This window comes from Felis catus, chromosome A2 (assembly GCF_018350175.1).
Source record: "Felis catus isolate Fca126 chromosome A2, F.catus_Fca126_mat1.0, whole genome shotgun sequence".
NCBI lineage: Eukaryota > Metazoa > Chordata > Mammalia > Carnivora > Felidae > Felis > Felis catus.
In genome coordinates this window covers 18648018-18673133 of record NC_058369.1, presented here as the reverse complement: position 1 = coordinate 18673133, position 25116 = coordinate 18648018, and the positions used below count along the sequence as shown (strand labels likewise).

The 25116-nt window shown below is 47.6% G+C and overlaps 1 protein-coding gene, 1 long non-coding RNA gene and 1 other non-coding gene across 5 annotated transcripts in view; 2 read left to right on the top strand and 1 right to left on the bottom strand.

Annotated features, from left to right (window-relative positions):
- Positions 1 to 19910, bottom strand: part of BSN (bassoon presynaptic cytomatrix protein) — a 94783-nt gene extending 74873 nt beyond the window's left edge. For all 3 annotated transcript variants that reach the window (XM_003982229.6, XM_045050198.1, XM_045050194.1), the window contains exon 1: positions 19648 to 19910. In XM_003982229.6, the coding sequence (XP_003982278.2) occupies positions 19648 to 19895 (248 nt within the window). In that variant the 5' untranslated portion in view covers positions 19896 to 19910. The remainder of the gene's footprint in view (positions 1 to 19647) is intronic.
- Positions 11747 to 11819, top strand: TRNAN-AUU. The gene has a single exon. It is a non-coding gene; the product is annotated as a tRNA-Asn (tRNA).
- A 142-nt stretch (positions 19911 to 20052) lies between the features above and the next one.
- On the top strand, positions 20053 to 23728 carry LOC123383230. The gene is made up of 2 exons (XR_006592772.1): positions 20053 to 20534; positions 20873 to 23728. It is a non-coding gene; the product is annotated as an uncharacterized LOC123383230 (long non-coding RNA).
- The last annotated feature ends 1388 nt before the right edge of the window (positions 23729 to 25116 follow it).

The following is a 25116-nucleotide window of genomic DNA, read 5'->3' as shown; positions in this document are numbered from 1 at the left end:
AGTCGGTTGGTTGAGCATCCGACTTGGGCTCAGGTCATGATCTCACAATCTGTGAGTTCGAGCCCTGCATCGGGCTCTGTGCTGACAGCTCGGAGCCTGGAGCCTGCTTCAGATTCTGTGTCTGCCTCTCTCTCTGACCCTCCCCTACTCATGCTGTCTCTCTCTGTCTCAAAAATAAATAAAAAACATTTTTTAAAAAATTCCAGAAGGGTCTCATCAATATATTTAAAATTGAAAAGTGCCTAAACATATTAGAAGTCAGGAGAGTAATGTAAAAAACAACAATGCCAAGAGGGGCACCTGGGTGGCTCAGTTGGTTAAGCATCCAACTTCGGCTCGGGTCCTGATCTCATGGTTCATGGGTTTGAGCCCTGCATCAAGCTCTGTGCTGACAGCTCAGAGCCTGGAGCCTGCTTCGGATTCTGTGTCTCTCCCTCGCTCTCTGCCCCTCCCCCACTCACACTCTGTCTGTCTGTATCTCTCTTTCAAAAATGAATAAACAGGGGTGCCTGGGTGGCTCGGTCGGTTGGGCAGCCGACTTCGGCTCAGGTCATGATCTCGCGGTCCGTGAGTTCGAGCCCCGCGTCGGGCTCTGTGCTGACAGCTCAGAGCCTGGAGCCTGTTTCAGATTCTGTGTCTCCCTCTCTCTGACCCTCCCCCATTCATGCTCTGTTTCTCTCTGTCTCAAAAATAAATAAACGTTAAAAAAAAAATTTTTAAAAATGAATAAACAGTAAAAATTAATAAAAAAAAAAAACAATGCCAAGAAAAGAGCATGGGAACAAAGACAAAGAACAAGACTCAATGGCAATCAGAGTCCTGCTTGGGCAAGACCACTGAGAAGCACATGGTGTAACAGGACCCAAAGAGGGGTGGGGCCCCACCTCCAAGCAATACTCCTTCCCAAAGTCACACCTAAGTGTCCATCACCATTCGTGGGGTCCCCACTATGCCCCTCCCTGCTGGGTATTCAGTGGCCCAGGGCACCTCTGTGATCTAGTCTGGGATGAGAACATAGTAAACTTTCTCCCCTGTCATGCTAAGCAACAATGCAGTTAGCACTGTGATCAGGGTGTCATGGTCATCTGAGGGAAGCCACAACATGCAGGCTTTCCTGCTCCCACTCCCTAATTCACCTCCAGTATCTCCCCCACCCCATGATTCCCCTCCCTTGGTGAATTTAGCCAGACCAATGGGGTCTTTGAGCATCCACACCCTGCTCAGCTGCTCCCACTGGCCTCATGGCCCTAGGGACTCTAGGCCTGAGGCTGGGAAGAGGCTCCATTCCCAAAGAAAAGATTTTGAGATCTTTTGTGGACACCAAAGAAAATCATCAACATTCCTGTCTTCAAAAAAATACTTTATGACAGATTAATTCCATTTTTGTATGGGTTCAGGTTTTCCCAAAAAAAGAGAACCTACAAACCCAGCGTTGTCCTATTCCAGCCAAAGGGGAGAGGAGAGCAGGGAAGTGTGGTACCGTGCACAGGACATGGCTAGGGGTGCCCATATGGAGGCTCCCACTGGAAGGTGGACAAAATGAGCTGGAGAGGGTTTAGGGAGCTGTCAGCAGGCAGCACCTGTCATGCAGAAGCCCTGGGTGGGCCCTGTGAGAGGGAGAAGAAACATGGCTCAGGACTGAGTCCTGGGAACCTCAGGTAGGCAGCGCAAGGGAGGAGACCAACAAGTAAACAAGGAAGTGCTACAGAAACCAGGAAGGGAGTTTGCAGAAGAGAAGTGTGATGAGAAGTCCACAGGGAGGTGTAGGTAGCTCAAACAGGGAAATGTCCACTGGGGGCACCTGGCTGGCTCAGTCGGAAGAGCATGCAACTCTTGATCTCCAGGTTATGAGTTCGAGCCCCACACTGGGTGCAGAGATTACTTAAATAAATAAAACTTTAAAAATTAAAAAAAAAAAGGATTGGACCATTAGCTTGTCCCTGAAGCCCCAGAAGGAATCAGGGTGTCTGGGTGTGTGTATATGTGTGTGTGTGTGTGTGTGTGTGTGTGTGTGTGTGTGTGCATGTGTGTGCATGTGTGGACAAGCAGCCATCATCTGAGGTTCTGGGCAACTCCCTACAACATGAAGGGGTTGGGGATACCAGAGAAGTTTTGGTGCTCCTTTTGGTGGCTTTGGGTGAGCCCTTCCTGCTCACCTAGACTGCGGGATCCACTCAGGCCAGCGACTGCATTTCCTCTGTGAACTCAGCATCTGCACAGACCCTGCTCCACAGCAGGACTAGGGAGTGCTTGTTGAATGAACACGCTGTACAAAAATAAACAGTGAACAAAGATGCTGGACAAAGAAACAACACTCTCAAACAATGAGTCTGCATCTTTGGGAAGGAAATCCTTCTCTGGGGATAAAGCAGGGTCTTTGGAGAAATTAATTTGTTGGGGACAACCGCTCCCCAGCGGCAGCCCACTCTATCCAGGGGCAGGGATGGTGCCAAGTAGACCGGTCTTCACATCAGATGTCCAATCTTTTCACTGGATACATGAAAGTTTCCTCATCTCAAAGTGGCCAGGGTGATCCACCAAGCAGAGGCCAGGGCTGGGAAACCCAGATCCCTCCTCCTGGTCCTGCCAGGCCTTGCTATGAGGTTCTTAGAAAGAACCTCTCTGGCCTCAGTCTTTCTATCCCCCACCAGTGTTCCTGACCCTCTATTGGCCAGAGCTACACAGAGGGGAAATCATTGCATAAGCAAAATCAATTACTACTAATTACTATCAATTACTATCTTTTCAAAAGCAATGCTTGCCTTTATCGGAACGGCTTGTTTTTTCCGGAGCTACCAGCAGCAACTAAGGGAAAGGAAGCTGGAGGAACCTAACTAGGGCCCATGTCCCCTGAAAACTTTGCCAGGAGGTTTAGCCTTGATTACTTCTGGGGTCACTGCCCCTCCATTTCACAGGCCTGGGAATCCCAGAGTAAGTGCTCATAAGGAAGTACAGGGAACAAAAGATGTTTTCCCAAAGGGCAAAGCTTCTAGTTTCTTCTTTCTTCGTGCCTCTGAAAACAGGTTCTCGGCACCACTAGGCAGACCCAGAGCAATAAGCCAGGGTCTTGGTAATTGAAAGGGGGCAGTGTCACCCCCAAGAGTCCCCACCAGGCTTTCCCACTTGAGGACAGGGAGAACATTTTCCCTTTCCTCACTCAACATTCAGGAGACGGTTGTGTGACACCTGTCCCTGGAGTCCTAGATGGATTTCCCAGGGCTCATCATGCCTGACTGAGCGCCTGGGTAGGAACAGTGCAGAAACTGTGGCCAAGGAGATGTCAAGTACCAATGAGAGCAGGAACCCTTGGGTGGACTCCACTATATACCCTGACAAAGCAGGGGAGTTAGGGGAAGGGCAGGGGACAGTGTGGCAGACCCGCCTGTCGGGAGCACCTAGAGCAAGCTGCCCTTCTTCCATAGGCTTGGCCTGCATCACAGGCCCAAAAGCATCCTGGCAGGAAACCCCTCTGCCCCTGGCAGTCAGCGCTAAGCACTATCATTTGTAAAACTGCTTTCAGTACACGAGGGAAGCAGGGCCCCTGGACCCTGGGAAAGCCCTACTCCAGTCCACTGGCTTCTGAGCCAGCTCTGTGTGTCACAGCCTGCCTCCAGAGCCCTGGGCCCAAATAAATACACATCCCAGAGTCACACTGGTGGCTCTGCCCTGGGTGCCCACTGGCAGATCACCACTCAAGACCAGCAGCCTGAGACCTGAAGCTCCCTCCCTCCTGCCCTCTTCCCAATCCCCAAAATCTACCAAGAGAACCCTGTCCCACACCACTGCCCAAAATTCCTGGAGTTTCATGAACACAAATGCGGTTTAAGAGGCAAAATGACACTCCAATTGCAAGCAGGTGTTTTCTATGGCTCTGGTGGTGTGGGCTGAAACCCCTGGGCTGAAAACCTCTGGGATGGGCCAGCCCTTTCAAGTGAACTCTCCAGTTTCAGGCCCAAATTCCGTATGTTTTAGCAGCTATATGTGAAGGTGAGAAAGATGGACCACCATGGTTCCTCTGAGCCCCCCAGGCATCCCCATATTCAATCAGCGCTCCCAGAGCGCAGGGACCAAACCCTTAATCAAGTTTAATTCAAGTATGCTCTGAGTAGGAAATAGGGATGGTAATCTACCTGTTCACCTTTATATCTTCAGGGCCGGGCAGGGACCGGGCAACCAGTTGGTAATTAATACCAGGCCTCATGTTGAGGGCTCTCATTTCCGGCATTTCATTTGATAAAAATTTGTTAAATTCAATGTACTTGACTTGCCCTCTTGTAACCCCAGTATTGCCTCAATTTTTTCCTCCTCCTTATCTCTTTCTCAGCGTACTTGTAGAAACCAGTGGCATTAATATTAATGCATTTGCACGTGAGGTGCTGCTTTATTTTCCCAGCCCAGACTTGAATATTCAGCTGCCTACCTAATATCTCATTTGGGTGTCTCTAAAACACAACTTGTCCAGGAACGAACTCCTCCTCTTAGGCCCCATCCAGTTGTCCCCAGTGTACACCACATGCTCAGGCCAGAACTCAGGGGTCTTCCTGACTCCTCTTTCTCTAACTTGTCAAACCCAGCCGTTCAGCATGCCTCTGGCTCTACATTCAGCATATATTCAGAAGTTGAGCACTTTTTAGCTCTTTCTCCCTCTCCTTACTCCCTGCCACGCCCACCCCCCCCCCCATCCTGGTCCAGTGACCATCCTCTCATACCTGAACACTGTCCAAGCCCCTCACTAGCACCCCACCTCTACCCTTCCCCCTCAGGTTTGGCATACATAGCAAAATGTGCATTTACCATCTTGTTTCAGCATCTCATAGGAAACTAACCCAGAGATACCCTGGGAAAAATACAAAATATCCCATAAGATACACCGGGAAATCATCCCACGGATACATTACTCCACAGATACACCAGTAAAAATACAAAATGACACAAACACCAGGTCCCTCAATGTGGTGCTACTTGTAAGAGCAAAGTCTGGCCACAGGCCAATATCCATACATCAGCTATGGCACACTCACGTGATACAGCACTGTGCAGATGCAAAAGCAAAAAAAAAAGCAATCAGGAAGATTTCTCCATTCTGCTACAGGGTGATCTTCAGAATATATTATGTGGAAAAAAATTTTTCAGAACTGGGTTCAGAGTTTGCTACTATATATATATATATATATATATATATATATATATATATATATAGTATATACATACACACACACACACACACACACACAGAGAGGTAAATAAGTGTGTATTTTCCTTATATTTTCAAAAGGGAACAATGGAAAAATAACTGATAAAGGTGAATTTTTATCAGAGAAGGAAGAAAACAAGGTGGAAAAGAACAAGATAGAACTAGATACATTCGGTTTCTAGGTACATTTGGTTTATTTGAAATCACATGAAAGTTTTACACAATTAAAAAAAAATTAAATTAGAAAGAAAAAATATGGTAGATGGCACTGTTGTTCTCAGCCGATTTCTGCTCTTTGCCATGTGACTTTGCAATTCTGCCCACTGAGGGTGAAGTATATTTTTCCAGAATGTGACACACTCTATTTTCCAAAAATGGCCTTCACAAGATTTCCAGTCCCACAAGCTCTTTTAGAAACTGGAAATTCCCAGTCAAGAGCTGGAGCCGATATCTCCTCCTCTCAAAATTGGATAGGACTTGAGGCGTCTGGGTGGCTCAGTCGTTTGGGCATCCGACTTCGGCTCGGGACATGATCTCACGACTCGTGGGTTCAGGCCCCACATCAGGCTCTGTGCTGACAGCTCAGAGCCTGGAGCCTTCTTTGGATTCTGAGTCTCCCTCTCTCTCTGCCCCTCCCCTGCTCACACTTTGTGTCTCTCTCTCTCAAAAATGAATAAACATCAAAAACTTTTAAAAATTGGACAGGACTTTAGAACCATCTCAATGAATAGAATGTGGCAAAAATAACAATAAATGTCTCTTGAGACTAATCATAAAAGGCAGTACATCCTCCAGTTGGTTTCCTCTCTCTCTCTCTCTCTCTTTCTCTTAGGACAACCCTGAAACCCAGAAACCATGTTGAGAGGAAACTGAAACTAGCCCATGTGGAGAAGCACTGAGGCTCCCAGCTACTAGCAAGAATCAACTGTAAGACTGTAAGTGAGGAAGACAGTTCAGATGATTCCATTCCCCCAGCCTTTGAGTCTTCTTAGCTGAAGCTCCAGACACTGTAGAGCAGAAATAAGCCATCCTATGTGCCCTGCCTGAGTTCCTGACCTATAGAGTCTACGAACGCAATAGTGGTGTTTTGATGCCACTAAGCTTTAGGGTAATTTCTTATATAGTCATAGTAACTGCAAGACTACCCCCTTAACTCTGGGCTTAAATATGAATTGCTGTGGGGGTACATGGATGGCTCAGTCAACTCTTGGTTTTGCCTCAAGTCATTATCGCATGATTCCTGGGTTCAAGCCCCACTCTATCAGTGCAGAGCCTACTTGGGATTCTCTCTCTCTCTCTTTCTCTTTCTGCCCATCCCCTGCTCATGCTCTCTCTCTCTCTCTCAAAATAAATAAAGAACACTTAAAAAGAATGAGTTGCTTTGACTAAAGTAATATTAGCAGGTGTGTCATTTTAAGCAGAGGTCTGATGTGTGTGTGTGTGTGCATGTGCGTGTGTGTGTGTGTGTGTGTGTGTGTGTGTGTGGTTAGGCATGCCCTCTTGCATGTCTGTCATCACCACAGGAAGAAAATGTGGAGCAGACCTGGACTCAACTGCAGCCCAGAGCCCAGCCTAGATCAGTGAATTCTAGCCAGCATGCAGATGTACGAGTGAGAATAAAAAAATGCTGTTTGAAGCCACTGAGTGTTGGCTGATTTACTGTGCAGTATGATCATAGCAACAGATAAGTGATCAAAAAGCAACCCTTACAAACTGAACACAAACTGGAAAAAAAGAGCTTAACTGCATATCTTCTTAATGGCATAACCTCACTGAGAAGAGTTATTTCTACTAACTCTAAAACACAGAATTTGGACTACACATCCCTGGAAAGAAATAAACTAAGGACAAACGAAACCACAAGGAAATCTTAAATTACATTCACTAGTATTGTTGTTAGTTAAAATATATATATTATTATTTTGAAACCAATATACATATATACATTACATATACATGTGTGTATGTATATGTATAATATTCTATATATATGCAATGTTTGTTTGGATCTTGATTTGAACAAAACAACCCTAAAAAGCCATTTTTGAGATACTCAAGTAAAATGGAACATGGATTCAGTATTAAGTTATATAAGAAATTATACTCAACTTTGTTGGCTGTGATAATGTCATTGGATTAAAATAAAAACAGCTCTTAACTAGAGGTACATCCTAAAGTATTTATGAGTGAAATGATATTGTATTTTGATTGAAAATACTCCAGGGGTGCCTAGATGGCTCAGTCTGTTAAGCATCCAACTTTGGCTCAGGAAATGATCTCATGGGTCCTGAGTTTGAGCCCTGTATCAGGCTCTCTGTCGTCAATGCAAGGCCTGCTTCAGATTTTCTCTCTCTGCCCCTCCCCAGCTCTCTTGTGTGCACACGTGCACTTTCTTTCTCACTCTCTCTCAAATATAAATAAAAACATTAAAAAAAGAAAAAAGAAAATACTCCAGTCTAGAAAAGGGAACACTTTTGCACTGTTGGGTAGGAATACAAATTGCTGCAGCCACCCTGGAAAATTATGGAGGTTCTTCAAAAAATCAAAAATAGAGGGGCACCTGGGTGGCTCAGTCGGTTAAGTGTCTGACTCTTGACTTCAGCTCAGGTCATGATCTCACAGTTCAAGCCCCACGTCGGGCTCTGTGCTGACAGCTTGGAGTCTGGAGCCCGCTTCAGATTCTGCGTCTCCCTCCTTCTTTGTCCCTCCCCCATTCATTCTGTCTCTCACTTTCAAAAATAAATAAATATTTAAAATTTTTTTTAATTAAAAATAGAACTACCCTACAACCCAGAAACTGCACTATTAAGTATTTACCTAAAGGATACAAAAATGTTGGGGTGCCTGGATGGCTCAGTTGGTTAATTGTCCAACTTCATCTCAGGTCATAATCTCACAGTTCATGAGTTTGAGTCCTGCATCGGGCTCTGGGCTGATAGATTCTGTGTCTCCCTCTCTCTCTGCCCCTCTCCTGTTCATGCTCTGTCTCTCTCTGTCTCTGTCCCTCAAAAATAAATAAACATTAAAAAATTTCTGTTTAATTAAAGAGGGGCATCTGGGTGCCTCAGTCAGTTAAGTAGCTGACTTTGGCTCAGGTCATGATCTCACGATTCGTGAGTTCAAGCCCTGCATCGGGCTCTGTGCTGACAGCTCGGAGGCTGGAGCCTGCTTCAGATTCTGTGTCTACCTCTCCCTCTCTGCTCCTGCCCTGCTCACGCTCTGTTTCTCTTCCTCTCTCTCAAAAATAAACTCTCTCTCAAAAAAAAATGGATAAGAAAATGCTGATTTGAAGGGGCACCTGCACCCCAATGTTTATAGCAACACTATCAACAATAGCCAAATAATGGAAAGAGCCCAAATGTCCATTGACTGATGAATGGATAAAGAAGATGTGGTATATACATACAATGGACTATTACTCAGCAATCAAAAAGAATGAAATCTTGCCATTTATAACAACATGGATGGAATTACAGTCTATTATGCTAAGTGAAATAAGTCAGAGAAAGACAAATATATGATTTCACTTGTGTGGAATTTAAGAAACAAAACAGATGAACACAGGGGAAGGGAAGGAAAAATAAGATAAAAACAGAAAGGGAGGCAAACCATAAGAAAGACTTAAACACAGAACAAACTGAGGGTTGCTGGAGGGGAGGTGGGTAGGGGGATGGGCTAAATGGGTGATGGGCATTAAGGAGGGCACTTGCTGGGATGAGCACTGGGTGTTACATGCAAGTAATGAATCACTATATTCTGTTCCTGAAACCAATATTACACTATATGTTAACTAACTTGGATTTAAATAAATGAAAAAGGAAGGAAGGAAGGGAATAAAGTGAGGGAAGGAAGGAAGAGAGGGAACAAGGGAGGGAGAGGGAGGAAGGAAGGAAGGAAGGAAGGAAGGAAGGAAGGAAGAAAGAAAGAAAGAAAGAAAGAAAGAAAGAAAGAAAGAAAGAAAGAAAAAATAATCCAGTCTAAAAAAAGAAAGCTGGAGAAATATAGATGAAACAAGATAGCAAAACACTGATCATGGTTGAAGTTGGGTGATGGGTTTACAGGAAGAGGTTCACCATACATACCATCTTTTCTCCTTTTACATGTGTTTACAATTTTCATTTGCAGAGTGTTTACTGTTCCTAAGGACATCTACCCTAAAGAGCCAAAGGCCAATGTACCCCAAAAAGAGGCCAGAATGACATGGCTGACCAGAGAAGAACAGGCCCGCAAAAGAGTTTCTTCTGCAGTACACAGAGGATTCCATGGCTAGAGTGCAAGGGGTGGTTGCCTCTCCAGTCCAACCCAGCTCTACCACTACCTTCAGCTGACACCACCTCAAACCAGAGCTGGCAAGGTTTTGGCCTGGAGGGCTTAACACTGGCCACTCAAAGTTAGATACAGGGATTTGGAAAGTGGGCTCACAGGGCCATAAAAGGGGAGAAGTTCTCCCAGCAACATTCCTAAAACAAGTACACTGTCTTAGTTATTACCCTTATTTCAGGAGACAGAGTCAGGATCCAAAGAGTCTCACTAGGTTGGAAGGGATCTCCAAGTACAGTGAAAGAAGACATAGCAGGGACCCATGCAGGCCCCCACAGATTCACACTCAGGTTGCACAAGCCCAAGATGGAGGGAACCCAGCCTTCATGCTGAGATGCCCAGCATGAGGCTGGACCAAGTGTGGGGTGTAGTGCCAGAGAGCACTCAGGAAGGTGGATGATGGTGTTCTTAGGCTGGCAAGTGAAGGCTAGTCATCCTTCAGATGGTGTCACTCAGTCCATGTGACATACTGAGCCCTGGGTCCTGTTCTCTGAACCTCCCTGTCTTCAAGATATTGAGAGCCTTGGGCAGCACATCCCAGGTCGGCAAGGGTCCCAGAGTCACATCCCAGCACAGGAGCTAGAGAAGTCAAGTATAGAGAAGAACCTCAGAGTTGAGAAGATGAGAGCATAGTGAGCTCCTCCTAAATCTGCGAGCAGATAAGCTGGCTGTGCCAGAGGGCAGGGCCAGGCCAAGAGACAGGAGGTGTAAGGAAGCCCATTTCAGACAAACCAAAAGAACTTTCCAACAATGGAGTCATCTGCCTAGAAGGGACCAGAGGCCACTGATCACTGGGTGTTCACACCAAGGCAGAGCTCCTGCCTTCAGAGAACATGGAAGCAGACATGTTGGCATCCACTAGAGGTTGGATTAGATGCTCAAAATAAAAGGAGGGCAGAGCAAACATAACACCCGCTGAAGCTAAACCATGCTCCTGAAGGAAGTGGCCTCATATGTCAGACCTTGATGTTGGTGGAGACCTGGCCTGAGCCCACAGAACCTATAGAGCTGCAGGGGAAACCGCAGAGAGCACCACGTCCATCACCTCCAAATGGAGGACTCTATACAACTGCCCACTGGAGGAGGCAAACCAGGTGCCAGTGCACCTGAGGGATATGGATGGAACAACACTCAGGAGGCAAGCGGCCATGCACGGCTGGAAGCATGGAGCCTGCATCAGGCTCCGCAGGCCCCGGTAGGAGCCTGGCTGACTTGCCGGCCAACCCAGTAGAAGGAAGAGTAGCTTTTCAAGAGTCCCTTCCTGTGCAAGGCACCAGCCAGTCCCTCTTCTGGCTCCAGGCTTGATTGTGAGGTCATCTTGTCCACCCTGAAAGATCTTTGGAGCATGGAGGAAGAGCCAACCTCTTCATTTAAATCTCTTCTAATTAACCTAAAGGCTGCATGATGTACCTATTTTCTCTCCACAGTGGGGCTGAGGAACAGCAGGAAGCATCACCCTTCCTTCTTACTCATCTAACAAAAATAAGCTGTCAGAGATGGAGGGGACCTTGGAGAACATCTAGTTAAATCTCTCCTTTTACAGATGAGAAATAGTGAGGACCTACTATATGTACGGCCAGATTGGGGCAATGTCAGGATTGATTAAAACCTGAGTTTCTGACCCCTACCCAGGAGGCTTCCAGTATTCTTCATTCCCCACCCCACCCTATGCTGTCCTTTGTTCAAATGTCCTACTTCCTGATCCTCTTCTCATCCTCAAAGCCCTCCCCATCCTCTTGCTAAATTTTCCATCTTCTCGGAGCAGGAGGCAAGGAAGTGATGCAGTTCTCCAGCTGTGCTTGGTGTATGGCATTTCAGTTTGCTAAAGTCAGCTAGCTGGCTGTTCTTCTAAATCTCTCATATTAGGCCTCTGGAGTTCCCAACAGAATAAGTTAATGTTGTGAATGTGTTTTGTAAGCTGTAAAATACCATACAAATATATGCTCTACTATTTTAGAATATGAAATAATCCAACCCCTTCTAATCATGCGCTCATTTATCTTACCTCTGTGAGACAAAGAAAAAGCAGGAGCAAACTCTAATTTAAGGAAGTTCAGGGTAAAAATCGAAACAAGTGCCTCTTTCTCTCCCACCAGATTGGAAGCTCCTTGAGGGTACAGCCCATTTCGTGCTCCTTCCTTTGTTCCTCACATTTCACCCAGGGCTAAGCATCTAGTAGGTATTCAGCGAACAGTTTCCTGAATACATGGATAAAATTTCACTGTAAGGGGGGCCTGGCTGGCTCAGTTGGTAGAACATGAGACTATTAATCTCAGGGTCGTGAGTTCAAGCCCCATGTCGGGTGTGAAGTCTCCTTTAAAATATTTTTTTCACTTTATTTTTGTTAAATTTTTAAATGTTTATTTATTTATTTTTGAGAGAGAGAGACAGAGCATGAGTGGGGGAGGGACAGAGAGAGAGGGAGACACAGAATCCAAAGCAGGCTCCAGGTTCTGAGCTGTCAGCACAGAGCCCGACATGGGGCTTGAACTCACAAACCGCGAGATTGTGACATAAGCCAAAGTCGGACACTTAACTGACTGAGCCACCCAGGCACCCCACATTTTTCACTTTAAAATCCTCCTATTACTGGTGTCCCTGGGTGGCTCAGTTGGTTAAGCGTCCAACTCTTGATTTCCACTCAGGTCATGATCTCCCGGTCATGAGATCGAGCCCTGCGTCCACCTTCTCACTGAGTGTGGAGCCTGCTTAAGAGTCTCTCTCTCCCTCCCCCTCTGCCTCTTCCCTGCTTGCACTTGCTCCCTCTCTCTCTGAAAATAAATAAATAAATAAATAAATAAATAAATAAATAAATAAATAAAATCCTCCTATTGCTAAGTAGAACTTAATTGTAGAAACTCTCACAACTACCCCCATATACAAAAAAGGCAGACAACCCATATTACCTACCTAATACATTACAAATGTGTCAAATTTACAGGTGTGACTATCAGGGAATTTCCTTACCCCCTTTTCTTCCAAAGCACCCAAATGCCTTACTGATTCTTCCAGCATCCTGGGAAAGGATAGCTCCCTCCCTGAGCCAATGGCACTGGAGAGCAACTCTGGGTCCAGGGGCAGTCCACTGGACTGGGTCCTGGAAATCACCTCTGGGTGATCCTTGTCTGAGATGCTGCTGAGGCTTTTGATCTCCTCAATGGTTGGGGCCAAGACCCAGAAGCTAACCTTTCTACTTCCCCTCAGGGAAAATTCACCTTGGGCCCTAACAGCAGCCCCACACACTTCAGGGGCAGCCAGCCTGCCCAAACAGTTCTGGATTTGATCCCAGGGTGACCTAGAGTTCTCTAGAGGCTCCTAATATGCCTCCATGTGACTTTCTTGCTAGAAAGAAGTGGGGGTACCAGGTAAGGGGTCTCTTCTAAAGCAAAGCTCTCTTAAGAAGCCTAGATGCCCATAAGAGCAAAGAACAGATGGGGAGATCAGAGCAGGGCTGTGACCAGCCTGGAGCTCAAAGTACAGCACAGATGAATCAGGGTGCATGCTTACCAATTCCATCCCACAGGAACAGACGACCAGAACCTAATGTATATGACTTATGAGCTGAGGGCATGCCACGGGGCAAGAGACACCCACCAGAGGCCCCATCTGTAGGAAGGGAACCACAGAGAGTGGGACACCAGAATTCCATCTACCCTACCACAGGTGCAACCCCAGAGGCCATGGTTCCAAGTCATTCCCCAGCTATGACCAGCTTCCACCACTACGCTGGTGACTGGAGAAGGAGAGGGTCCTCAAGGCTGGAAAGGAGCCTAAGCAAGCAATGAAATATCAATGCCAGTGTGACATACCCCTGGCACCAACTGAGAGGCCCAGGCAGGAGTCCCCACATGGCTAGACTGTTCCAGCTCACCAGGAGGGCCTCAAGTCCTAAAGTGACACTTGGCCCTTGCTGTAGGCATGCAGGTCTCAGCTACCTTTTCACCATTGTAAAAAGTAAGTCCCCAGGCAGGAAGGATGAGTAAGACTTGGACAGACGGGGCCTACAGGAGCTGAATGGCCAGGCAAGTGGAGTGAGGAACAGGTGTGTGCAAAACACTGAGCAGAATGGCCATGGTGAAGCAGACATCCAGTACGAGTAGTTATAACCGTTGTGACAGTTTTGTCAGCCTACCTCCCCAGTCAGCCCCAGCCTGCTGCACATGGGCTACAGCTTCCAGGAACAGATTTCCCCTCAAATAGCCCACAATGGAAGGGCCTGTCTCTCCCCACTTCCATCACTAATGGGAACAAAGGGCACTATTGAGACATGCAGGACCTCTGAGAAGAGAGAGGGTTTATTGAAGCCCCAAACCCTATATCCTAGCAACCTACTACTTAAATATACAGTGAGGGCTCCCCATAGCTGGGTGTAAAGGCATGACCCACAGGCTCTGAAAGCTTTGCCTTCTTAAACTCAGAACCAAACTTACTAAGAGAAAGGAGAACTTTAGAAAAAAAGAACAGAAAAGTGACCCATTGCATCATTCTTTGGCTCCCAAACTAGTCCAAGGTCTGGCTCTAGACCCTTCATGTCTAAAGACCTCAACAAACTCTTTTTTAAAAAGCTAGGGGCACCTGGGTGGCTCAGTAAGTTAAGTGTCCAACTTCAACTCAGGTCATGATCTGATGGTTTGTGGGTTCAAGCCCCACGTTGGGCTCTGTGCTGACAGCTCAGAGCCTGGAGCCTGCTTCAGATTCTGTCTCCATCTCTCTCTGCCCCTCCCCTGCTCACACTCTGTCTCTGTCTCTCAAAAACAAATAAAAAACGTTAAAAAAATTTTTTTTGAAAGCTAGAATTTCTTGATGCCTGGGAGGCTCAGTCAGTTGAACATATGACTCTTGATTTCAGCTCAGGTCATGATCCCAGGATTGAGGGACTGAGCCGTGCATCAGGCTCAGAGCTGAGCATGGAGCCTGCTTAAGATACTCTCTTCCTCTTCCTATGCCCCTCTCCCTGACTTGTGCTGTCTCTCTCTCCCTCTCTCCCTCTCTCTCCCTCTCTTTCTCAAATAAAATAAAATTAAGTAAAAATAAAATTAAAAAGCTAGAATTTCTTGGCCAAAAGAATGAAATTAGAATCTGAATGGCTTCTAGATACAATCCCAGTTTACAGTAAAAATATGGGACAGAGGAATATCTCAAATGACACCACAGAGACACAATCAGCATAACCCAGAATGTGAGAAACAGAGGACAAATGACAGTTCTCCAATCATAAACTGCAAGGGGGAAAAAAGAAAATGGCATCTACAGATTTAAAGAAACTCAAGAAATGTATCAAACAAATGCAATGTGTAGACCCTATTTAGATCACAATTCAAACAAACCAACTGGAAAAATAAATTCATAAGATAATCAGAAAACCTGAACCCTGACTGGATATTTGCTGAGATTAAGAAGGGACTGTTATTGGGCATCTGACTGGCTCAGTTGGTAAAGCATATATCTCTTGATCTGGGGGTCATGAGTTAAAGCCCCACAAAGGGTGCAGAGATTACTTTAAAAAAATTAAAATTCAGGGGCGCCTGGGTGGCTTAGTCGGTTAAGTGCCTGACTCTTGACTTTGACTTGAGTCAAGAGCTCATGATTCGTGGGTTCAGGCCCCATGTCAGGCTTTGTGCTAACAGTGCAGAGCCTGCTGGGGATTCTCTCTCTCTCTCTCTCTCTCTCTCTCTCTCTCTCAAAATAAGTAAACTTTAAAAAATTTAAAAAATATTAAAATTCAAAAAAAGAAGAAATTGTTACCCTGTTTGGATGCAATCATGGTGTTGTGGTAATGTTCACACAAAGCCCTTATTTCTTAGAAATAGACACTGAAACATAGAAGATGAAACATTAAGATGTCTGGAAATGGCCTCCATGGGGGATGGCAGGTGAAGAAGATACAAACTTGACTAGCCATGAGTTGGTGATAACTGTGGCTGGGCAACGGGAACATGAGAGTTCATTAGCTTATTCTCTCAACTTTTATGTAGATTTGAAATTTTCCATAATAAAAAGTTAAAAAGAAAACAGATGGCCTTTCTTCCCCCAATTTTTTTTTTTTTTAGCAGCAATTTATTGGTCTTACTAATGCTGGGAAAAGCTATATTTTCAAAGCTGCTCCTTTCTGCCTGGCAAAAGATGAAAAATGGTTGCCCCTTTGGGTGAAATTTTGACATCATCACCATTCAGATGTTAGGTCACTTTAGTATAATCTCCATGGCATGCCTCCATGAGAATCCAGCCCTGGGGTCAAAGGTGATCTCTAAATGACAAAGGGCCATTATTTCTAAACCTGGCAATTATATCCTTTCATTTCATCCTTACAAATTAGTCCCAGATTTTACTAGAGACTCACTGTTAGCTGATATAGTATAACAAGTCTGGTTAATCCCAGACCAGATATACTGTACCTGACAAACTTTTTATTTTTATTTTCTTATTGAGATAGAATTATGACAAACCCATTTTGAGAAAGGAATTCAGGATGTGGTTCTCAGAGTAGCCTCACTCACCTTCCAGCCCACGGGCAAGTTCTGTGTGCCAGCTGCATTTGACTAAAGATGTCTCTACAATATTTGAGCTGGAAGTGAGTGAGAGGCAACCTGGGCATTGATCATGGATTTTGACGGGTAATGAGAGAAAAGGGCCTCACCTGCCTTACCCCAGGTCTCCTCCACACTCCTGCCCTTGGCCGCATTCTCACTGTTCCAGCCAATGTAGACCACACTCCTCGTGCTGTCTCCTTCTCTCCATCTCTCATAACCCCACCATTTTTCCAGCATGCCTTAGATTTCTCCTTTGAGACTTGGCTCTGCCTCTCCACTCTTCTCACCTGACAACCCTTCTATAAACACTGTCTATTTGGCATTTCTCAGACACTGAGCTGCTCGGACACCGAGCCTTCTCAGTCTGAGCTGCTCAGACTGAGACTCCATGATTTGGCTCTTCGAGAGCTGTCTGACCAACCAGACTGTGAGGTGCTAGAGGACAGGGGAGCATCATATATCCTTCCAGACCCTCCACAAAGCCCAGAACAGTGCTTGCTCTTGATACTAGTAAATACACCTTGGCTGTATTGAGTGAAGATCAATTTGCAAATGTCAGAACATGTAAAGTCCACAGGGCTGGTATAGATTACACAGGTTGCCACTGGTTTATGTGGCTCCTTTGTGCAATTTTTTTAAAAGATGCTTTCTGGGGGCGCCTGGGTGGCTCGGTCAGTTAAGCGGCCGACTTCGGCTCAGGTCATGATCTCGCAGTCCATGAGTTCGAGTCCCGCGTCAGGCTCTGTGCTGACAGCTCAGAGCCTGGAGCCTGTTTCAGATTCTGTGTCTCCCTCTCTCTGACCCTCCCCCATTCATGCTCTGTCTCTCTCTCTCAAAAATAAATAAACGTTAAAAAAAATTTTTTTTAAATAAAAAAATAAAAGATGCTTTCTGGGGGTATTGATAAAGTTTCATCTTGAACTGGTGGTGTCATGGGTGTGTATATATATATATATATATATATATATATATATATATATTAAATCCTATCAATCTGAGCACTTCACTGTACAACAGGCATAAAAATAAGTGAATGAATGAATGAGTGATAAGTGTCTTTTTCTCTAGGAGGATGCAGCCCACACCAGGGCATACAGCTCAGAGAGTAGAGTTTGAGACAGAATTCAGCCTTCCCTGATTTGGCACTTCTTGAGAAAGGCACAAGCTATATAACTGTACATGTGACCCTGAGACCAGAAACAGAGAGCCCCTGGCCTTGAGGAACTATCCGATGCCCAAAATGCCATATCATCGAAATGGGCTAAGAGGCAGCACTGTGGGTGTGGTGGTGCTGCTACTTACAGCATTCAAGTCAGGCTCTTCCATCATAATTGGTGGAACTGTGCCCTCACAGCGCCCAAGTCAGCTCAGTATGAGGATGAAAAGACTAATTCTGGGGTAGTAAGGGGTGATAACGCAACAGGAAAGAGCCAGGAATCAACTCCCCCAGAACCTCAGTTCCATTCCCCTGTGGGGTTAGCAAAATGATTTCCCCCTTATGTGACCCTCCACCTACCTCTCTGAAGCTTTCCACCCCTCAAATTCACAAGCTTGCTTGAAACTGTGCCGCTGCTCTTTCCTGAATGCCCAAAAGCCTATGCCACGGGGCTTTTTCTTCATCAATGGGCCAATCTATTCATCAGCATCTCTGAACAGAACATGCTAAATTTGGCATCAGGTACCTGAGATGCTCTAGTGAGAAGTAGAAGCCATTCTAATGCTGAAGGAGAGACATACCATGGAGGCGCCACTCATCTCAGATTCTGTAACAAGCTGAATATCAGCTGGAGCAATATATCCTGTCTCCTAAGGGGCTTTGGTCACCTGAGCTTTGGTGACAAGTAGCCAGCTTGCCCTGAGCTTGACAGCCATAGGACCTTAGCACCACAGGCCCATGGGTGAACCTTGCCCACAGCCAGGAGCAATATTATGTGACTGCTAAATGGAGCAGGAGCCCATGGTTCCCCAGAATGCACAGATGGGGTAGAAAATGAAAGGAATTAGAGGAGTAGACACCGGCCTCCTTCCTGTCCTTCTGAGCTGCCCAGATCTTTCCAAAATCTCATATGCTTGGCTCTGCAACATCAGATAAACTATAAACAGAGCATCCTGTTTGGTTACCAGAAGAGAAACGTCAAATCCCCCATACAGAGAACTACCAATAACAAGGTGTTTTTCCATTCATCTGGAGACGCCTTCCCTTGGACAGAGAGCTCTATAGCCTGGGTGAGGCTCCCTCAAGCTAAAACTCAAACAAGCAGCTCAACACGCAGCAAAATGGACAGTATTTGCAGTGCTAAGAACTGTATGCTAACCAACTGCATTACTGTAATAGCTAATGTAAAATGGGCAAATTTCCCCTTTAAAGGGGGTGCTCACAGGCTGGCCTGTCTGTGTCAGGTTTCAGGCTATTAAGAGCCTTTCATTACGATTAGTTGTCTAAGAAATGACTTCTGAGGAAATAAACACATGAGAGGCACAGCTGGGCAGCCAAAGAATCAAAAATTATGCTCCCTCACAGTTTATGTGTTCCCACACAGAAAAGCCAAGGCAAAATTATCAGCAGACTCTCATGGAGCCAGAAGCACGGCACCCCCCACCCCCTACCCCAGGTTTTTCTACTCCCTAGTCCCATTTGGTGGAAAGATAATGCCTTCCATTTTATCCTGTTGTCTCTTTGTATCTTTCCTGAGTTTTCAGTCTACTAATCAATCTATCATATATTGGCATTCCCTTCCACTGCATTCACTACCACTTGAGTGTTTTTGTAGGACTTCAGTTGGCATACATTTTAAACAAGCTGGTTTCACAGTATTTGATCAGATATGTTCTGTTGAAAGCATTCTATGTGGGTTTCTGTTTTTCCCTGGTTTTGAGGTGGTAATGGAAATCATAAGGCAACAGGAACATATTTGGTGATAGATGATTCAATAGCATTTTTGCCTCACCCCAGAGTGTTTCACTAAACCTTGGTGAAAGCACATGACCCTGTTTGTATTTTGAGCCTAAATAAGTACTTTTTGGTGTCTGGTGGCATTTTTCCTTCCTCCAAAGGTGATTATGGTGACTAAATGCCTGAGAAAAGCGCATGACCAAGTTCATGGTTCAACTATTTCCTTATCTCTCTGTTTCTCGCAGTGACACTTATCTTCCCTGACAGCCACTCCCATTGTGCTCTTTCCTTGGCCCAACACAATGGACACATGCAGACACCAGCAGACAAGGAGGACGTTTTCCATCCCACTGCTCGCAAGTGCAGAGGGACTAGGCTGAGGTTACATAAGCCCCTCCTGAGCCCAGCGTTGGGGGGAAGCAAATTTGGGGTTCGTGACGGAGTCATGGTCTGCAGGCCCCGACTGACCCTGCGCTCACTCACCATCCTGCCTTACCAAGGCAGGGCGGATTGAAAAGGAGGGCCACTTCCCGCGACCACCAGACTCACAACAATCTGACTGGGTTCAAAGTGTGGCCGGACGTCCGAACCTCGCTGTCCAGACTATATCGAGGGGTCGCGGGCTCCGGCCCCGAACTCAAGCTGCAGCTACCCCCCCCCCCACCACCACCACCACCACTACCACTCCGGGCGCCGCGACGCGCGCTTACCTTCCGGGACCTGGGCCAGGGCCCGGGCCGGGGCCTGGGCCAGGACTTGGGCCCGGTGGTCCTGCGGTCGCCCTCGCCGCACCAGCGGCGGGGAGCTGTCCGCCGCCAGCAGGTGCTGAAGGCGGCTTCCCTGCGCCGGGGCCGGGGCCGGGGCCGGGGCCGGGGCCGGGGCCGGGGCCAGGGCCCGGGCCTCCGGGCGGCAGTGGCCCGTCGCCAGCGCCGCCCTCCAGGCTGGCCTCGTTGCCCATGGCGGGCGGGCGGGGTCGGGGTCGTGCTGGGCCCGGGCCGGCGGCTCCCGGGCGGCTGCTCACACGCTCGGCGCCGCCGCCGCCGCCATCTCCCAGCTCGGCTCGCGCCGCCGCTTGCCGCTGCGCATGCGCATGCGCGGCCCGCGCTCCCCTTCCCTGCACACGCCTCCCCCCAACCCCCCGCCTCCCGAGGGCGCGCGCGCCACCCAGCCAGGCTGCGAGGACGCGTGTCCACAAGCCGGCGGCGGGGTCGCCGGGAAACAGCCACCGCGCCAGCGCATGCGCCCTCCGAAGCCGACACAGCCAGCGTGTGCTACCTGGAGCCTAGCGGGGGTTGGCGGTAGCGTCCCACACTGAGCCAGGATGGAGGGGCACCTGCCACAAGAAGCGGCCCTGAGGGCGTCACGCCGTGCCCTGCCCTCGTGCCAGGGGCACTTCCTGTCCCGGGAAACTTGGAAGTAGAGGCTCTCCTTTGGGTAACCTCGTTTACCAGCCAGCCAGCCGGCTTCGTGGGGACAGGCCTCAGAGACGGGCCACAGAGTGTGGCCTCAGAGAATGTTTAGGAGTTAGACAAGTGAACGAGGATGTTCAGAGGTCATGGAAGGACGGAGACAGGATGGTCGGCGATGGAGCCGGATGGTGAGGGTCCCAAAGGCCAGCTGGGGGAGTGGAGACTTTATCCAGATGGCGATGGGAACTATTTGGAATTCAAGCTGAGGGCCTGGTCCCATGGGACAGGAGTCTCAGGAAGTATCTCTGGGAAAGGTGGAGGGTGTGTCAGGACTGGCCTAAAGCCAGATGGAAGGCCTCCTCGGTAGGCCCTGGGACAGTGACCTTGAGGATGGGAAAGAGGAATTGATATTTCTCAGAGGCCTTGAGCTGTGGCTCCCGAGACTGTCTAGATGAGAGGCTGCAGTCTGCTTCTGCATTAACCTGAGAGCTCACCATATTACTTTTCTGTTACCTCACTTTTACAGATTTCAGTATTTGCATGCTACTCAGGATGCTCTGCCTCATAGCTTCTCACACAAACCTTTGCTTTCCCAAGGGTGAATATTTCCTAGAAGATGCAGACTAAATTCCAAACTATTCCTGGCTCCATAAATCATGACTGTGTAGAAGAACCCATTTAATTCTCCTAATGGTGAGGAATATGTCACATGGGATATCAGCAGTTCTAACCTCACCTGGAGTAATCTGAGGATCCCAGTGAACACTGATAGCCAGGCAGATGGACAGACCTTGGCCAGACCTTCCCCATGCACTCTTAGTTGCTCTTCCCAGGCCTTAGGATGGAACTTCCATGAAGCCTGGACTCCCCAACTGCCTGACGCTGACTGCCTGGAATGATGAGGACCTCTCTGCCTGTGTTATCATGGCCCTTACTGTGTTTCCTCCTGGGTTGATTCATCTTTATGAGTGTCTGATGACTATGTGTGCACATCTAGGCTCCCCAAGAATCCTCATCTCAGCTCTGCCACCTCCCAGGTAGGACTTAGACAACTAACTTAGGCTTGCCAACCTTCCATTTCCTAGCCTGCAAAGTCATGATAATATTAGCCTCTCACACAGGGATTGTGAGGGTGAAGTGGCTGATGTAGTTAAAACACAAAGTCAAGTGATTGGCATACACATAACCAATTTTATTATTAGTTGTCTCGGTGGTGGGTGGTCCGGGATTTGGGGGTTTTATGCCATACCTTCTCTCCTGGGGAAGAACACGAACACAAGCACTATGGGCAGGCCAGTGACCTCACCTTGGCTCAACCCAGGCTCTTCTGGCTTCACGGACACCAATCAGTGTGGTTTGGGCTACTTGGAAGTGGGGGAAAGAAGGATGTTTGTTTTCTATTTTTGTAGAAGCCAAAGGAGCTATGGCTTTCCAGATTTAAATCAACATGCCCCTGGTTCCAGTGGGGGTAATTAGCCCTACTCAGCCAGCAGGCCTAGGGAGTTGCTCTCCTCAGAGTGGATTCCTAGCTGTTAGCAGACCTCTAGGGTCTCTGCTACCTTAGTGACAAAGGACACGGTACAGTGGACCCAGGAGGACCTGGAAGTGTGGGTTAGCGGTGCCCCTACCTTGCATTCAAACTCTCAGTTCCACTTCCTCTGAAAAGCATACCCAGAAACATGCCTGTTCTGTCCACATCCAGCCCTGGCATTCAGCCCAGGGACTCCTGCTGGCTGTGGGATGGTGCTGGCCTCTGGTTGTCTGGACCTCTGATTCAGTCTCCCATTTTAATTCACTGTTCAGGGGCTGTTTTCTTCCCCTTGACCTAGAGCAGGGGCTCCTCAACAGAAGGACTTTGTCTGACTTGTCCTATCCCCTGCGCTGGGCTTCAGTGGGGCCTCAGGGGCTAATGTTTGGGCTGGGTTCTCCATATAACTCTGAGCATTTCCCTCACCTGAACTTCTAAGGGGTTCACCAGCCACCAGGCTTAAAAGCACCCCAGAGGGATCTTTGGCTGTAGCACTTGTATCACCACATTTAGGTTATTGATGTAATAAGTAACAGGGAGGGTGCTAAGACTGGGTCCAGACTTTCTCCTGGTGGAGGGGTCATAGATGAGCTGTCTACACTCACCTAGGAAAATTCCCTAGGCTTAACTTTATGACTAGTGAACAAACAAATCTCTCAGTTTGTGCAAACCAGCTGTGTGGTGTGTCTGGTACCATTCCTTCCTGGATCCAGTTGCTTCCCAGCCTGGAACAGGATGCACCTAGAGGCCCTGCAGAAATTTCCCAGCCCCCTAAACTTCACTTGCCAAAGGTATCTTCTTCCCACTTCACTGTGACATGTGACACATGGCAGTAATTTTGGAGAAAGGACAGATGGGAAAACAGTCATTTCTCATGCCACCACAGAACTGATGGATGGATACACGTCTACTTTCTTCTTCAGCCTGTGCTCTCAAATGCTTGTGAAAGACTAGAGGGAAAAGGGAATCCGAAAAATCCATCCAGGTAGGGAAAGGCCCAGTCAGAGCCAGCTCACTACTGGAATTTGCGGAGATGCTTAGTCATGGGAAGGCAAATCTTGGGAGAATGAAGAGAGGCACCTGGATGCCAGCTGGGCCACAGGCAAGGCAACATGCAGATGAGCCCCAGGAAGGTAAAGAGGGGCAGAGTGCAGACTCTGGGGCTTCTCTGCTTTCCCATACACGGTCCACTTCACCCCAGGTGGCTACTTTTAGTGTGGCAACCTCCACAGGGAGGCTCAGGATCCAAAGATGAAGATGCTGCCGAGGATGAAGAAGAAGGCAAACTATCGCAGGTTTCAGATTATTCCAGAGAGGCTGGGAGAGCTGGCTCCTATCTACAGAGCCCCCTTGGCTCTGCACTCTTCTTTTTGTTGTGCTGCTGCTGCTGCTGCTGCTGCTGCTGAGGCCTGTCTCCCCTCCCAAAGAGAGGCAACTCAGGAATGTGGCTCCCTGTCCCCAGTCTTCCTCTGGGATGGAGAAACAGCACTGAAGAGGAAGGAAAGAAGCCCAAGGAAACAGAGCGTTTCTCCACTGGCTGAGGCTTGTCAGCACTACTCACTACATGAGGAATAAGGCAGCTCCCAAGCAAGCCTCAGGCTGGTATAAAGCCACAAACAAGAGACCTGCTCTTCGCCCTGCTCAGCAGCCCACCTAGGCTGGCCTGGACAAACTTGTTTGTATACTAAGGTCTCCAGCTGGCTGTGGTAGAGTAGGAAAAGGGAACAAAGCTGGAAGGTATAGAATTTGCTTGGAGTATTGTCTGCATAATTCCTTTCCTATCATAATGTGCAAATCTTTATTTGCGTTATGTGCAAAAAGCCAGTAAAAAATCATCAGAAATGTTTACCACCAGCCTAACCCCACCGCCCATGCATTGCTCCCAAGAAAGCTAATTAAGCCCCATTGCTATTAGAGTTATGTGCTTCCAAAGGCTTGTTATGACAAGAAAAAATAACGAAGACACAGTTTCTCCAAGTTATAAGCGTCCAAGTCAAAACATGCTGCTTTCCTTGCCCCTCGGCACTCCCCCAGACAGGCCTCCAGGCTGGCTTTGCCTATCTCATTAATGCGTGCATGCACTCATCCCTCAGCCAGGGCATAAACAACTCCTTGGTGCCAGGTCCAGAGAAGACTGAGACCTGGCCTCAAGGAGGTCAGTTGATAGGAGAGAGACAGGCACACAAATAATTTCCCATAAAGGATACAAAATGCTGCCTTGATCCCTACTGCAATCCTTCCCACCAGGATCCCAGTTCCCATGTAGTTCCCTTCACCTACCTCTGTTCCGTGGATAGGAAGGTGGGTGCAGGGGTGGGGAACAGGCCCAAGTGGAGAGTCATGCTTATATGTCCTCTCCTAACCAGCTCACATGTCCTCCCACAGGCAACAGAGGTTCAGACTTCACCCCAGACATGACTGACAGTGCAGGGGAATGGGCAGCTTGCTCAGCCCCTCCATCAGACTCTGTTCCACATGCCTTCGGGGAAGTCTCTTAGACAGTACCCTACCTCCTGACCCCTGTGTGTCTCTACTATGACAAACCCAAACATATTACTGAGAATCACTCTTTACCACCAGAGACTTCAGTCTTCAGGACCCAGCCACTCTCTCCACTGAGCTTCGTCGTTGTCCCGATCAGAGTAGATTGTGATAGGGCTTTTCTGCCCTGTCATCTTTAAGGAGTACCCAGGAAGCTTCCAGGAACCACCAAAAGAGTTCCTGCCTTCCAGGAAAGATGGACAGAATGGGGCGGGGTCTCTGATGGTGAAGAAAAAGCTTGGTGACAAGTTAAAAGATCCATAGTCTCTTAGGCCTCTGCTAGAGTGGGTGATTTCAATTCCATTAAGTTTAAATTCCACTTAAACTTGGTACTTTTGAGCCCTAGGACAAGGATGGCATTATTCTAGCTTCAGGATACAGCAGAAAGCAGGAATGTTGAGCCTCCTCTACCCTCACTGAGCTTGCAGTCTCCAAATCTGATCTTTATCTGGCTGCTCCTCAAACCAGGCCCTGAACCTGGAGGTCATCACTGCTGACCCTCAGTTCAGGACCACTGTCCATCCTTATAGCAGTGGGCGTGGCCAAAGAACTGTGAGGAGTGAATCACACTCGGGCATCAGGGTTGCCTGAGGAGAGTCCTCCCTGACTCCCCCAGTTTTGGGAAGCAGCAAGTATCAGTTGGGCAACAACATCTGGGTTACCTCTGCTAGTTATGTATTAATAACTCTTCCAGCTGGGAG